Source organism: Triticum aestivum, chromosome 3D (genome assembly GCF_018294505.1).
Source record: "Triticum aestivum cultivar Chinese Spring chromosome 3D, IWGSC CS RefSeq v2.1, whole genome shotgun sequence".
Taxonomy (NCBI): domain Eukaryota; kingdom Viridiplantae; phylum Streptophyta; class Magnoliopsida; order Poales; family Poaceae; genus Triticum; species Triticum aestivum.
Window position 1 is genome coordinate 613,701,899 of NC_057802.1, and position 15,508 is coordinate 613,717,406.

At 43.0% G+C, this 15,508-nt stretch overlaps 1 protein-coding gene and 1 long non-coding RNA gene across 4 annotated transcripts; both read right to left on the minus strand.

The window, feature by feature from the left end:
* Nucleotides 1-433: 433 nt before the first annotated feature.
* On the minus strand, nucleotides 434-10,663 carry LOC123075949 (uncharacterized). 3 transcript variants are annotated; one of them, XR_006436238.1, is made up of 3 exons: nucleotides 10,445-10,662; nucleotides 9,983-10,111; nucleotides 434-838 (listed from the first exon to the last, which is right to left on the minus strand). It is a non-coding gene; the product is annotated as an uncharacterized lncRNA (long non-coding RNA). The 3 variants fall into 3 exon arrangements; XR_006436239.1 differs by lacking the exon at nucleotides 434-838 and adding an exon at nucleotides 1,076-1,149 and having other exon boundaries at nucleotides 10,445-10,663; XR_006436237.1 differs by lacking the exon at nucleotides 434-838 and adding an exon at nucleotides 6,991-7,332 and having other exon boundaries at nucleotides 10,445-10,660.
* A 684-nt stretch (nucleotides 10,664-11,347) lies between these two features.
* Nucleotides 11,348-14,732, minus strand: LOC123075950 (kinetochore protein SPC25 homolog). The gene is made up of 8 exons (XM_044498441.1): nucleotides 14,383-14,732; nucleotides 14,010-14,075; nucleotides 13,666-13,812; nucleotides 13,271-13,378; nucleotides 13,097-13,186; nucleotides 12,886-13,008; nucleotides 11,992-12,215; nucleotides 11,348-11,873 (listed from the first exon to the last, which is right to left on the minus strand). Exons 1-8 carry the CDS (start codon nucleotides 14,564-14,566, stop codon nucleotides 11,847-11,849), a joined length of 969 nt encoding a protein of 322 aa, XP_044354376.1. The 5' UTR covers nucleotides 14,567-14,732; the 3' UTR covers nucleotides 11,348-11,846.
* Between the last annotated feature and the right edge of the window lie 776 nt (nucleotides 14,733-15,508).

Sequence of the window (15,508 nt, forward strand, 5' to 3'; positions counted from 1 at the left end):
GATAGGTCTCCCTAAATCGCGGTATGAGGGGAGACTGACTGGAAAAGGCACGCTTGGAGGGGACTCAATAATATGCAGGGACGGATATTCTTGGTCTCAAGCACACTACACAGTTCTACATAACTCTACCTTGGTGACCCCGTATGTCGATGAACACAAGAACAGTCTGCGCTCCAAACACCCGGAGCAGTGCGACGACTGGATTACATGTGAACACATCAGGACTTTCAGCAGTTGGTTGGAAACACGTCTCAGAGGTGACAACACTGTTTGTGATGAGTTGTACTCGTTGTCCAGGGGACCATCTTCGACTGTATTGACTTACAAAGGATACGAGATAAATGGGAATACATTTTACACGATCGCCCAAGATCAAAAGAGCACCAACCAAAACAGCGGTGTCCGCTTTGATGCAGCAAACGAGAGGGGAAAGGACACATATTATGGTTACATAGTGGACATATGGGAACTTGACTACGGACATGATTTTAAGGTCCCTTTGTTTAAGTGCAAATGGTTCAATCTGTCAGGAGGCGGGGTACAGGTAGACCCACAGTACGGAATAACAAAAGTAGATCTGAAAAATCTTAGGTACACTGACGAACCGTTCGTCCTAGCCAATGATGTGGCACAGGTTATCTATGTGAAGGACATGTCTACCAAACCGAGAAAAAGAAAAGATGAGGAAGCGAATACATCATACGATGAGCCAAAGCGCCACATAGTTCTTTCAGGAAAAAGGGACATCGTGGGAGTGGAGGGCAAGACAGACATGTCCGAAGATTATGAAAAGTTTCATGAAATTCCTCCCTTCAAAGTCAAGGCTGACCCAAGCATCCTGATAAATGATGAAGATTATCCATGGTTACGGCGCAATAAGGAAAGGACACAAGCGAAGAATAAGTGAAGACTTTCTCCACAACTATTATGATGATACCATGCCAACTTTTAACCTTTTCGTAGTTCATTTGAAATGCCTGTTGTAACAGACAAGTTTCCGTATGAATTCCTGATACTTCGAAATAGATTGTCCGTTTTATACACGAAGTGCATCCAGTTTTTGCCGTAACCCCCTCAACTTTCTTGCACATACTATGTGGATGAAATGATGATACCATACCAACTTTCAACCTTTTGAGAGTTCATTTTCTGTTCAAAATCATTAAAAGCAAAAAGAATTTTCATAAATAACTTTTTTGTTACAAACTTTAATGGCAAAAAGAATTATCATAAAAGATGGGTTGTAAGTAATTAGAAACAAAATAATATAAACTTTAATAAAATATATAAGTAGAAACAAAATAAAATAAACTTTAATAACATAAATAAAATTTATGAAACTAAAATTATCAAAGTATTTTCTGTTCAAAACATTATAAGCAACCTCTAGTATTATTGAAACTAAAATTATATAAAATTGATGCAACTAAAATTATCAAAGTATTTTCTGTTGAAATTCATTAAAAGCAAAAAGAATTTTCATAAAGAACTTTTTTTGTTAGAAACTTTAGTAGCACAGAGAATTATCATAAAGTAAAATACATAAGTAATTAGTAACAAAATAGAATAAAATAAATAAGTTTTTTGTTGTAAGTAGAAACAAAACAAAATAAATAAAGCAAAAAAGAAAACAAAAACAGGGAAAAATAAAAATTATGCCACCTACTGGGCCACCACGGCCTGAATACGACTAGAAACCCATCCATGGGCCAGGATTCAGGCCCGCAGAAGGCCCAGTAGGCCCACGGGCATGTACAGAGAGGTTAGGCCCGTAAGCCTGCTTTAGAGAGGAGCTCGATAGCTTAGGCGCACCGCACCTTATAAACAGGTGCGGCCCTCTCTCAGCTAGCGAGGTGGGACTAAACTCCCACCACCACGCCGTTGTGCAAGGCTTTTGGTCCCGGTTGGTGGCACCAACCGGGACTAAAGGGGGGCTTTGGTCCCGGTTGGTGCCACCAACCGGTACCAATGCCAACCTTTAGTCCCGGTCCGTGCCACCAACTAGTACCAAAGGCCTCTGCTTCCCGCCCTTTGGGCTGCTGCAAAGAGGCCTTTGGTCCCGGTTGGTGGCACCAACCGGGACTAAAGGAAGCATTCATCCCGGTTCATGTCACGAACAAGGACCAATGCTTCGTCTATATAACTAGCACCTGTGAAAACTTTCATTCAGTTCGTCTTCCCCGCCCCGACGACGCCGCCAGGCTGCCCCTCTGCGCCTCGCCGTCGCCGTCGTCGCCCCGCGCCCCTTGCCCCGACGCCGCCGGCCCCGCCCAGACGCCGTCGCCGCCCCGCCCCCCCCCCCCCCCCTGCCCCGACGGCGCCGACCCCACCCTGAAGCCGTCGCCGCCCCGCGCCCCCCTGCTCCGACGCCGCCGGCCCTGCCTCCTCGTCGCTCGTCGCCATCGTCGTGCCCCTGCTTTGTCGCCCTTCGCCGCGCCCCTCACCGTCGCCACGCCCCTCACCGTCGCCATCCCCGTGCCCTGCCTCCTCGTCGCCGCCCCCTTGCGCAGTGAGCTCATTGTGTTAGAATTAATTTTCCTAATTTAGATGTGTAGTTAATTTAGATGTGTAGTTTAGATGTGTAGTTAATTGAGTTGTTGTAATTTCTTCATATTGTGTTAGATTTTTTTTTTGTTCATAGATGTTTTGGTGATATTATTGTTGAATATGCAAATGTTTGTATGTTCATATATATACAAAGAATATGTCGATTTTTTATGATTTTTTTCTGTTCATAGAATTTTTATGCTTTTTTTCTGTTGTAATTTTGTTCATAGAATTTTAATGATTTTTTTTCATAGAACTTCCTTTGTCAATTTATGTATATGTCCATATTGTGTATATATAGGAAAATTGTGTATGATCAAAGTCATTTATGTATATATATGTTCATATTTAGAAGAAAAAGCAGGAGAGGAAAAAGGAAAATAAGAAGAGAAAGTGTTTAATATAATTAGTTAGAAAAATAATAAAACTAGTTAAACTAGTTTATTTTTAGTAAGTACTACTTTGTTTTATTTATAGTAAGTGCTTAGTAGTTGGACTAGTTGATTAAATAAAAGTAGTTTATTTTACTATATATAGAAGTACGTAGTTTATTTTTAGTAAGTACTACTTTATTTTTTTTATAATAAGTGCTAAGCAGTTGAACTAGTTGATTTAGTAAAACTACTTTATTTTACTATAGAAGTAGTTTATTTTTAGCAAGAAAATTAATAGAAATAGTGTTTTTTTAGTTCAAGCAATTATTCCCGCATCGGCGTCGACGATGCCTATCCTACATCCTCGTCGTCGACTCGACGGAGGAGGCCGGCTTGATCAGAGGGGCCATGTCCGGGACTGGGCTCCGCCAGGCTGGTATTGGGAGGTGCTACCTTCCGGGGGCGTAGGTTGCTGAGGAGCCAGCCCGTCGTTGACCCGATCCTTGTTTGGTGGCGGTCGTGTGGGCCAGTGACGGTGCCGAGGCTTCCGGACACCGCGGAGGTGGTACGTCACTGTGTCAGCGAGGAGGACGAGCACGTCCGTCGCTACATGGTTGCGTTGGAGGGCAGGTTCGACAATACCTGGCAGGTTCTTCAGGGATCTCACTGGAGCTATGATCCTTTGATGGTTCCTTCTCTTTGGATGTCCACCGCCCGCGCAGATACCCATCGGGCGCTACGGTTCTAGCATTATTAGGGATGCTATATGTATGATACTATTCGAGGTGTATTAGTGATAATATTCGACGATGTACGGACGCAAGAGATGATGTAGTTTTGCTTATAATTGAATGCATGCTAATTTGAATATATACTACTTTATTTTACGATTTGGTTTTGCTTATTGGATGCTCAAATTGGAAAAGTACTCCTACTTTGAATGCTCAAATTGAAGAGTACTATGCAAGGCGTATGCATTTGATTACTTGATAGCTTATATGGTTTTTGTTTTTACAGAAATCTAGGAGCCCCCTCCATCATCTGCGCCGTCGTCCCCGTCACCGACCCCCCTCCGACCTCGAGGTGAGACCAGCCAAATCTCCATGTCAATATGAGTCCTCGGGTTGACTTTAGGTTTTTTAGTACATATATTTAATTGTGCAAGTTTAATATTTGAATTATGAACATAGGAAATGCCATACTCGGACGACGAAAACCGCCCGGGGGAGTGCGACTGGTGCCACGACGACCGAGGTATGTGCGACAGGTTCCTTGAGCTGGACGAAGATCGGCGCTTCAGCATTAAGCTCGAGGAGACCTTCGATGTTGAAACGGTACGCAACGACGACAAGAGTTTTTTTCGTAATTAAGCACGACTTCAACTATTTGAACGTGTACTTTTCATCTTTTCCAATTCGACTAGCTTATCCCATGCTATGCAAGACACTATGTCTTGGAGAGGATGGGTTTTGAAGACCATGAAAGTATGGAAACAAAGAAAATTCACCTAAGGACCCATCATGGTGTGGATTTTGAAGTAAAGCTGTACAATTCTGAGAGTGTAACCCATTTTGGTTGCAAAAATTGGGAAGCAGTTTGCAAGATGTATGGTTTAGATGAGGGTATGCTTGTCACCATGGATCTTGGTGATCCTAAAATCGAGCAAGACAATATGGGCATTTGGGTCCTTGTTGATACGCTTCCAATTCTTCCCCTACGTGAGTTTCTCAAACATAGTTATTAACTAATTTATATTGTTCATTTCAAAATAGTTGACAGCTTATTTCCATTGACAGCTTATTTTGATTGTTCAAACAATGTGCGGAACATGGTAGACAGAACCTACTACACCGATGGCTCTGAGTTAACTTATAAGGAGAAAAATCATCTGGTCGGATTTTGTACTGATCTTGAGAATTACAATATCTATTGTAAAACTCCTCCACGTTATGGTCAATACATGCCACTAGTGCACGTGTTGAACTACGATAACTACTATGGAGATACCCTGGTAAGATTTTTTTACTATTACAACATCCGTGCATCTTTTGCATACTTCTAAAACTAGTACATCATTGCTAACTATGAAGTTATTACTATGTTTTTCAACAGATAATCCCAGAGGATTGTGTGCCTCATTTGATGTATCAGAGTGGTCGCCTTGATGTTTTGAACATACGTCCAGGTCATCCTACAAATCTCACTGTCCATACCGGATTTCTAAAAGAAGTGGAGACATGAAAATCAAGGAATGGAAAAAATGTATGGACAGTCGTAACGAGGTTCTTGGAAGCAAAAGGAAGCGAAGCGCAAGAATTGGAGACAGGATGATCTCCCTTCTCCATCATGGAGAGTCAGGGTCTATATTGTTTTATGCTATTTTACCTTAAAGAGGGTATTTAGGTCCTACCTAATACTGATGATCATGTGCTAAGAACAATTAAGTAGGGTTGGTTCGATAACTATGAGGATGATGATCGTATGACTTGTTATTAATAACGAGTAGAAGTTGTATGATGATGATTAGTAGGACTTGTTATTATATATGATGATGCATGATGCGAGCATGAAGAGTTATTATATATCAGCGGGTGAAATGAAAATGGATTGGATTTAAGTGAAGGCAACATGCATGTGGTGCATGTCGAAAGTAGTACAATCCAAACTTGATCAAGTTAGGATTAGTATTACTTTCGACATGCACCACATGTTGCCTTCACTTCAATCTAAGCCATGTTTAGGCATAGCAGTAGCATTGGTAAACCAAGCACGGAGATATAAGAGAGGACACTTCTCTCTATTAGCTACCTAATAACAACCTAAATTAACCCCCAAAACCCCTAAACCAGCCCCTTTCAAAAAAACAAAAACCTCAGCTCCAGCCAGATGCTGACGCGTGGATGCCTATTGGTCCCGGTTGGTGTCACCAACCGGGACCAAAGGCCCCCCTGCCTGGGCTGGCCGTAGCGGCCACGTGGAGACCCATCTGTCCCGGTTCGTGTAAGAACCGGAACTAAAGGCCAAGGGCATTAGTAACGACCTTTTAGTCTCGGTTCATAAAGGGACAGAAGGCCCTCACGAACCGGAACGAATGGGGCTTTTTTCCACTAGTGTGTGCTAACTTCTGACTAGACGGAATTTAGTGACAGATCCGAACGATCGCACTACCTCGCATGCAGCGGACGCATATGTTGCTTATCTCTTTTGAAGTTATATCGATGTTTGTACCTAAGTTACCATGTATGTGGTGCTTTTATTACCATGCTATTTATACATAAGTTATCGAGCATATGCTCTTAACAACTTTTTTTACCGGGTCAAAATGTTACCATGGTGTTTGTACATGAGTTATTAGCTTTGTTGTGCATATACCTCCGTGTTATTTCCACAAAATTTACTGGGGTATGTTTTCAACAAAAAAATCGGCTGGTCAAAGTTACAACGGTGTTTCGAGTAAGTTACCGGCTCTGCGATCTGTACATTACCATGCTACACTAGTAGAAAAACTACCTAATGTTCAGCTCTTTAGTCCTGGTTTGTAAATGAACCGGCACTAATGTGATAATTAGTCCCGGTTCGAACGACTATGCATTAGTCCCGATTCATTTCTGAACATATAGTCCCGGTTTGTGTCACAAACCGGGACTAAAGGGGTGGTGGCAGGCTGGCATCAGGCCGGGCCCCACGAGCCCCTTTAGTCTCGATTTGTGACACAAATCGGGACTAAAGGGGTCCAACCTTTAGTGCCGGTTGGAGAAACAAACCGGGACTAAAGGGCAATTTTCAAACTCTACCCCCCCTTATCGCCTTTTCTGTTTTGAAAAAAAAATAAAAGAAAATGATGAAAACTTCAAAAGTTAAAATCCTTCGAGATGTAGTTATGTTACTACATATAACTATATCTAGTAGTTAGGAAAATTTAAAAACATAAATTTCGACATGTTTTGCAAAAAAGTGTTATGAAAAAGTAAAACGACCATATCTTCTGCATACGATGCGAAAAAAACGCATAATATATATAAAAAATCAGCACGAAAATACGCATCCGATTTCAACGGTCGTAGGCCGTTTTGCACATTTTTAGAATCATCAAATTCTTAAAGGAAAAAAATTATGCTCAAATTTCAGTATTTTTGAATTTTGGTTAACTATGGTCAAACTACTTATTCAAGAAATATTAGTGTTACTAAATAATTATTGTTTTTTAGAATAATAGTTTCAAACTCAAACGGTGAAACGTGTGACTTCATGCTCAAGCTAAACTCCTGAGGATTAATAGGATTGACACCTTACTATTGTCAGGTAAACAACAAGTGCAGACTTGAAAACTAGGGGAAATAGAACTCGGAAGTTAAGCGTGCTCAGGCTGGAGTAGTGAGAGGATGGATGACCGGCCGGGAAGTTAGACGATCTGGAATGATGAGGGATGATTAGAGATTAAATCGTCAAATAATTCAAAATTTTGAAAATCAGAAGAAAAAAATCAGATTTTTTTTCAAAAAAATAATAATAATAAAACCCTTAGTCCCGGTTGGTGTTAACAACCGGGACTAAAGGTCCCCCAGCCCCCGGCGCGGGCTCCTGCCACGTGATGGGCCATTAGTGCCGGATCCTGTTGAACCGGATTTAAATGGGGGGAGGCTTTAGTCCCCACCCTTTAGAAGTTACCAGGGTATGTTTACAACAACGTTTTTTCCCTTGCAGAAGTAACCGTAGTGATTGTGTGTAAGGTATCACGTCTACGATGGGTATTGGGGGTATGTTGTCAAGTCCAAGTTATCATATTATTTCCACAGAAGTTATTGGAGGTATATTATTAGGTCGAAGTTAGTTACCGCAGTGTTTGTACCAAAGTTATCATGTGTATGGTGTGTATGTTATCATGCTATTTAGAAAGAAGTTACCAGAGGCCACGTAAAAAGTGTAGGTAAAGAAATAGTGTGAGCCGATGGAGGACATGGTGTAGAACATGCAGAAGAAATGGTGTAATTGGTAGCCTGACCGTTTCTTTTTATTATTATTCAAACTTGTAATATCCGAGGTACAAGTATAATGTAATTGGATTGTAAACAAAAAGATTGAGCTAACCTCGTGGTTAGTGAAGTAGTAATATTTACATGAAGTCTTGGGTTCAATTCCCATATAGTACAATGGTTTTTAGTTTTTTCAAACTCAGTAATAAACAGATAAAACAGGTCACTATTTTACCTGATCACTACTAGGGAAAAGCTTATAGGTAGACGCTTACTAGTAGCGCGCAGGTTTATACCCCTCGCTACTGCTACTTACTAGTAGTGCGGGTTTATACCCCTCGCTACTATACTAAGTTGATAGTGGTAGCGCGGGTTTATACCCCTCGCTACTACTAAGTGGTGGTCTCTACCATGCCTCCCTCCCCCCCCCCCCCCCCCCGGGACATGCCATAGTAGTAGCGAGGGGTACAAACTCGCGCTACTAGTAAGTTGATAGTAGTAGCGCTGGTTTATACCCCTCGCTACTACCAAGTACAAGGTAGGTGAAGTCGCCATATCCTCGGCCGAATCCCTCCTCTCTCCCTCACTCTCCCCCCTCTCTCCATAGGCTCTCCCATGGTGCTCCTTCCTAAGCACACCTCCTCCATGGCCCCCAACGAGTCCCAAATCCAAACCCACACTCTCCTGATTCCGCTTCTCCCACCCACCGCGATTCCCTTCCACGCCCACCGCCACCGCCGGCCTCGCACCTCATCGCCTTCCCCGAATCCGGCGACCTCCACTCCCACCGAAGCCCCATCCCCCTCCATCCTTCTTCTCTGCTGTTGGATGGAGAGGGAGATCCAGCAGAGCGCCATCCATGGTGGCGGCCAGATCTGCCATGGAAACAACCACCGGTGAGTTGCTCTTCCTACTCCTCTCAATCTCTCTCTCTCTCTCTCTCTCTCTCTCTCTCTCTCTCTCTCTCTCTCTCATCCCCTCCAGGACCAGCATCAGCCCTGGATGGAGAGGACGTTGACGCCCAGCAGCAGCAGCAACCTTAGATGATTTTTTTTAATTCCTAATTAGTTAGTAGTAGCGCGGGGCCCTTACCCGCGCTACAGCTAAGTAGTAGTAGCGCGGGTGGCAACCGCGCTACTACTAGCAGAAGTAGTAGTAGCGCGGGCTAAAAGTTAGTTGTAGCGTCGTAGCAGTAGCACGGGCCCCACGCTACTAATAGGTCATTACCCCACGCCACTACTAGGATTTTCCCTAGTAGTGGGTTGGGAACATGGGCCTAAGGATGCAAACGTGGAAAGAAATTGTCAGGACGTGGGCTTGATCGAGACAAACAATCAAAACGTGGCCTTGATCACACGCGACAAAGCGGAGTGGAGCGATACGTTTGCATCGAGCAGGAGATCGAGCCGGAATTGTGGATCACAAGAAAAAGAGATGCAATTGGAGTGGGATCGGGGCAACCGTTTGATTCGAAACCGACGGAATCGAAGGCGTTCGGATCTGTTGCAGAATTCCGAACGTTCCTAATTTAGCTTTCTCGTTTTCCATATATTAGAATACATCATGTGTCAATTTTGACAAGAAAACTAGTGCAACACTTTTGTTTGACAACATAGAGGGGGCACTTTATTGATGATGTCTTTCATCTAGATTGCTGCTCTATCATTATGGAATAAAACTCTTTTTCCCCCCGCAAAAAAGAAAATCATGCTAATAAATGGTCTCCAGTACATTATATTTCCTTTTTTTCGCTGTTCTCAGCAAAATGTATTTTCTGACACAAAAAGATGTCAATTTGACAACACATTAATTTATGCCATCTTTTTAACACTATGCTGTTTAAAATTGTATGGTTTTGAGAAACTTCTAACAACCTAAATTGTGTGGCTTTGAGACACTTCTCACAATGATTTCTGTCAGAACAGTATGTCAATTTGACAAGACAGATATCCTGCTAACAATTTTTAGTTTCTCAGTAAATGAGCGACCCCATGCCAAATATTTACGATATCCTTGTATCCTGAGTTGGTTTGTAACAATAACGTACTTTCTAATGCAGTTTGTTCACCAAGGCAGTTCAAAATTTACCTGATGGCTAGCTCTGGTGGTAATGCTCCGACTGCCCCGGAAAATGCACTTGAACTCCTTAACGCTCTTGTGAGAGAAGAGAAACAATTCCCGTAAATATATTTACGTACAGGTATTTCTTACCGATCCCTGAGAATGATTAAGAGAGCCTCTCTTTAGATCAGACTACGAATTAATACATGAATAGACAAAGATAAACCAATGCAAGTTGAAGATACATGGTTCCAACACACAAAAATTATAGAACTAATCATTTGGACATAACACGAGAAAAATACAGGAACAGTGTCGACGCTAATGAGCGGAAGAAATGTCGGAGTTGATGTGAGGGCATAGAAAAGGGTGCCTTGAAAATTTGGTTTTATTTTTTGTTTGATCTAAAAGGTCTTAAAAGCATCATAAGTATTAAAATCTCTACAATTCAAAGAGGTCTAAACAATAAAACAATAAGATCTACGATACCTGGTGATATATTTTTGCAGATGGCAAGAGGCGACCATGTTCCTTTTGGGAGTTTGTCCGAAGTAATCACCAGAAGAGACACCTGTGGTGAATCCTATCTTTAAACAATGGGGTGTAGCATGGAGCAACACAAGTTCGTCGCAAGACTGTCTTATAGGGGGGCAAAAGATGCCTGGGTTAGTATAACAAGGAAAGAATACTTATTTTGCTCAAAGCAAAAGGAATGCATCTAAAGAAAAAGCAATAAAGAACAGGAGATGTAAGGTTGAATCCTTGTATTGCAGCTTCCTGATTGATAAAAGGATGGAAGAATCATAACTTTTTCTTCTTTTTACAGTAGCTGTGGTATACTAGCGCATGTTTCACAGGAAAATTGGTTAAACTTCAATGGTGTTAGCTACTCATGACAAGATAAAGAACATTGTACGTTCATTATTACAGGAAAATGAGTACTACTCCCTCCCTCCCATAATATATAAGCGTTTTTAACACTACACTAGTGTCAAAAACGCTCTTATATTATGGGACAGAGGGAGTACTATTTAAGTTGCCAATAGTTCATATAAATTAAAGTGTGCTTAAATTCAGGTAAACTTGTCCCTGAAGAAGTACCCCCTCCGTTTTTATTTACTCTGCATATTAGAGTTGACTGAAGTCAAACTTCCTAAAGTTTGACCAAGTTTATAAAAAAGAATATAAATATTTACCATAACAAATCTATATGATGTGGAAGTACATTTGATAATGAATCTAATGGTGTTGATTTGTTAATATTTTTTTCTATAAACTTTGTCAAAGTTTATAAAGTTTGACTTTGACTAAAGCTAATACGCAGAGTAAATAAAAACGGAGGGAGTACTTATTATTCAGGTTTATTTATAGCTGTTTTGATGGCACTATTGCTGGCCTCGATAAGGCATTGCCATATATATCAAATATCAAATGCCATGGGCTACCGTACAAGTCCCTCTGCATCAGAAATAGGCATGTTCATGTTCATGGCCGAATAAATAGCACACAGTGGAACTATAACAGGTTTGGAGTTTACGCCATACAGAAACTGCTACAACTGAATGACTGATAGACTTACAACATATTATACATCACCCACAATGGCATAGCAGACCAAATCCAAGCTACCGACAGCTGCAGCGCTCGTCAAAGATATACTCGATGCTTAACTTCGCTGTACAGATCCATGTGAGCTGATGCTGCCATGTTGAGAGGACCAGAAGCGGAGTTCGAGATGGAACTCTCTGTGTCCACCAAGTACACTGCCCACTGCTTATTTTCGTTCTTGTTCAGTTTGCCTTACTCAGAATTTGCTCGATGAGGGCTATCTAAACTGTGATACAGCCAAACAGCATGACATGATGCCGCCCAGGTGGTTTTTGTCTAGTGCTTAATGCCTATTCCCTGCATCAGCGGCCTGTGAATGAAAAAAAAAACCATCTTGATACATCAGCACCAACACTATTTTGCTGCTCTCTATGGATTAAATGATAAACAGCTAGCAGTGTACCAAGGGGGTGATATGGTGTACTCACAGCAAAGCGTGGGGAGCGGCGGGTGACAGATCCCGATGTAAGGGGAGATGCTGTTGATCGGGGAGGGGCACCTCTCTTTGCACGCGGAACTTGATTCTTTGACCGGCTTCGGGAATGACTTTGATTGGTGCTGCCTTCGCTTGTGGTATCAACTGACACAGCCGGTGGTGATGAAATTGGTGTGGATGATGTGTCTGTGCACAATGAAGTTGCAGGATGAACCCCTGCAGACGGTACAAGCAGAAGTCTCTATAAATGATATAAAAAAGAATATGCAGCACATTTACATCTCCACATGGTAGATCGGAACAAAGAGTAAGATAGGCAACCCGTTTTCCAACAGAACTACCATGTACCATGTTCAGTATTGCTCGTTATGAGAAAGTACACTAGGCATGGTCATGCCATCAGAGGTCATGAACTGCTCTGCAGTTGGTACTTGGCATTTCTTTCAGTTAGCGGTCACCGGTCAGGTTATTTTCAGTTCAAAATCCTTGAAGTTTGACAAATTTGTGAACCAAATCAGTTAAATGAAGTGGAGTTCCAACATCTTTACAGCAGAAAACTAAATCATGATTGCATTACCAAAATTATTTGGAAGATTACGCTATACAGACACGGCGGTGCAATTCAAGTTTCCATGATATTATAGCTAGTAAAACACTAAAACATGATGCCAGCCTCCCATCATACAGACATGACAAGTTCATCTCGACACTCAGTTGATTATGAAGCAAATTGGTTGAAACTTAAGTAGATACTTGATACATACAGAGAACGTTATTGCAGCAATATTAACAGAGTTAATCTTGGGGGTAAACAGTGCCATACTCAATTAACTGGCATTTCCGGGAAAATGGACTTGATACAGTTCACCAAGGAAACATGGAATACCTTTGATGCCAGCCGATTGGAATCTTGCTCTCATGGTTCTAACGAACTTGAAGAGATCGTTAGTGCGGTTCAAATCCTTCACCAGCTCCTCAGTGTCTTTCAGTAACGGAATACATTGAATTACTGTTAAAAAGAGAATGAGAACTTTGATGAGTACACATTTTCAAACAGTATGATATTAGACAGCTTAGATAAGAAACTTGCAACTCACAGTTGTATTCGTCTTTATTGACCTTTATGCAAAACGAATACTCATCGTCAGGACTTTGCATGTCCACTTTATTGAAAACAAATTTAACCCCTTCACACACAAAAGAGAGGAAATGTCAACTACGTTATGGCCTGAAGCTCACTTAAAGGAACATGTTATGGAAACTGTCATTACCTTCCCCTGCAACAACTCGAAAACCAAGAAATTTATTGTACCACATAATAGCTTCGTCCAGGTTCTTTTTCCCCATCACATCAACATTAGCTTCAAGAGCTTCGATAGCTGCCATCAAAATAAAATGTATCAAGGCATGTAGATTCCAGATTCTGCGTAGCCAAGGAAAATATATTCAAACAAAATCATAATGTTCACACGAGCATAACTACAAATTTCCAGGGCAGAATATATTGGAGCTAGGAGTTCGAAAGAATCCCTCAGACTGGACTACTGGAACTTGTATGTTTGAACCCTATTAATCAACTTCTAAGTAGACTTCATACTTCAGATAATACTATGACACTTCAAACTATTGTACTAGAACCGTGATTCAGATTTTACTAACTTTTTACCTTGGAGCTGATGTGATATGACGTTCGCAAACTCATCTCTCCTAGCCCTCTGATCCAAGAGCAGGCCTCTGAGCTGCTCGTTTGTTGCAGTGGCGTTCGAGATCGACTCGCTGGTGAGCTTACATTCAGATTCTTTCTTCAGTTGGGCTGCAGAGATAGTATGCAAGACTTGAGCGTTTCCATGAAATGCAGCAGAGGACAACGATAGACCAGTATGAAATCAAACATTGATCACATCACATGGTTCATAGACCGAACCATCCATAACAAAAAAGAAGCACTTGGAGTGTAATACACAGACAGTCCATTGGTGGAAATTTGCACAAGGGTGAAGAAATGCTTACTGGACAGAGCTTCTGCCAGACCTGCCTCCAGTCCCCTGAGCTGGTCCTTCAGACTGTTGAGCTTTTCTGCCATCACAGAAAGAGATGAATCAGTAAAATCAATCACCAGCCCTTTCATCAGCATCAATAATTCACAAATCGTAGTGCAGCCCAAGTCAACTAATCAGCCTCAGCCGTAAGGAATTCCAAGCACAAACAAACTTAGATTTGCAAATTCAACAGGCTCGCCACCGTCGCTGAACCGTAGCTAACAATTGGCACTGCACAGTGTGCGCTTCGGACATTGCTCCCGCGGGTACGAATCGACCAGCGGACGACCGGCGAGTTCAGTTCCCCGAACGGAAGAGGAACGACGACGGGGGGAGGCGCGTACCTCGGTGCGCGACGCTGTGCTCGGCGAGCGAGCGGGCGGAGAGGATGGCGCCGCGGAAGGCGGAGGCGGCCGCCGCGGTGCGCTCGCGGCCCTGCGCGATCCGCCGCTCGCAGGCCGCCCGCGCCGCCGCCATGTCGCGGCGCAGATCCGCGGCCGCGGGTCCTCCCGCGCGGTCCCCTTCCATGGCCGCCGTCGCCGGCTTCGGAGGCGAGCGCGGCTGTGGCGGGGGGCGCCGGACGCGCAGGCGGAGGCGGCGCCTGCTCTGCTGCTGCTGCTGCCGCCGGTGAGGTTTGGGGGGAGGAGCGGATTCGGTTCAAAATTTGACCTCTCGGCTCGTTGTGAAGTTTGTGATTTGTTTTTTTCCTAGAGCGTGGGTTGAGAAGAGCTGGCCAAACGGGCCGGCCCGTGCTAAACTGCTAATCATGCCTGGCACGGCACAGCCCGCCATGGCACGTTCCAAGGCGGGCCGTGCCGTGCCGACCCGCGTGCCTCACTCCTCCGCGCAGACACGGTTTAGTTATCAAATGGACCGGTACATGGCACGTTTAGCACGCTGGACCGCATGTTTTTCGAGCGGTTGGGCTGTTTTTAGGCCTATTGGATTGTATTTTAGATTATATATATATATGCAAAAAAAAATATAATACACGAGCCGTGTCATGCCGGCCCGCATGCCCAGCCTCTAGGCCCAGGCATGGCCCTAGGCATGCCGTGTGTCGGTCACGGCCAGTTTAGCCCGTGTCGTGCCTGGGCCATGAAGGGTCGTGCTAGCGGGCGGGCTTTGCTTGAGATGGGCAGCTAGATCCAGGCCCAGAATATATGTTACGTCGTCTGGGCTTAAGAGAAAAAGGACGACCCATGAGTACACGTTTTTTATACTCCTTATAGTTTTAAAAAAAAAACTAATACACCTTGTATTTTAGAACGAAGGAAGTACCTTTTTGCACGAGTCTTTGGGGTTTTTCAACTTTTATTTTTGGTTTTTCTATTTTTCAACTTTTTTTTTGGTTTTTCTACACTCATTTTTGGAGTTGTGCTTGGACGTGAAGCATTTCACAGCGCGCGTGAAGCACAGTTGTGCTTCACAAAAATATGGAAAAGCACAATTATGCTTCATGTTTCTTTT

Bases quoted from the DNA above. Each gene is read 5' to 3' on its own strand.
- LOC123075950 (XM_044498441.1), bottom strand. From the start codon at position 14,566: ATGGAAGGGGACCGCGCGGGAGGACCCGCGGCCGCGGATCTGCGCCGC. The intron at 13,379-13,665 runs GTAAAAAGTTAG...TTTTGATGGCAG, and splicing joins CATATCACATCAGCTCCAAG to CTATCGAAGCTCTTGAAGCT. The intron at 11,874-11,991 runs GTGAGTACACCA...TTTCATTCACAG, and splicing joins GCCGCTCCCCACGCTTTGCT to GCCGCTGATGCAGGGAATAG.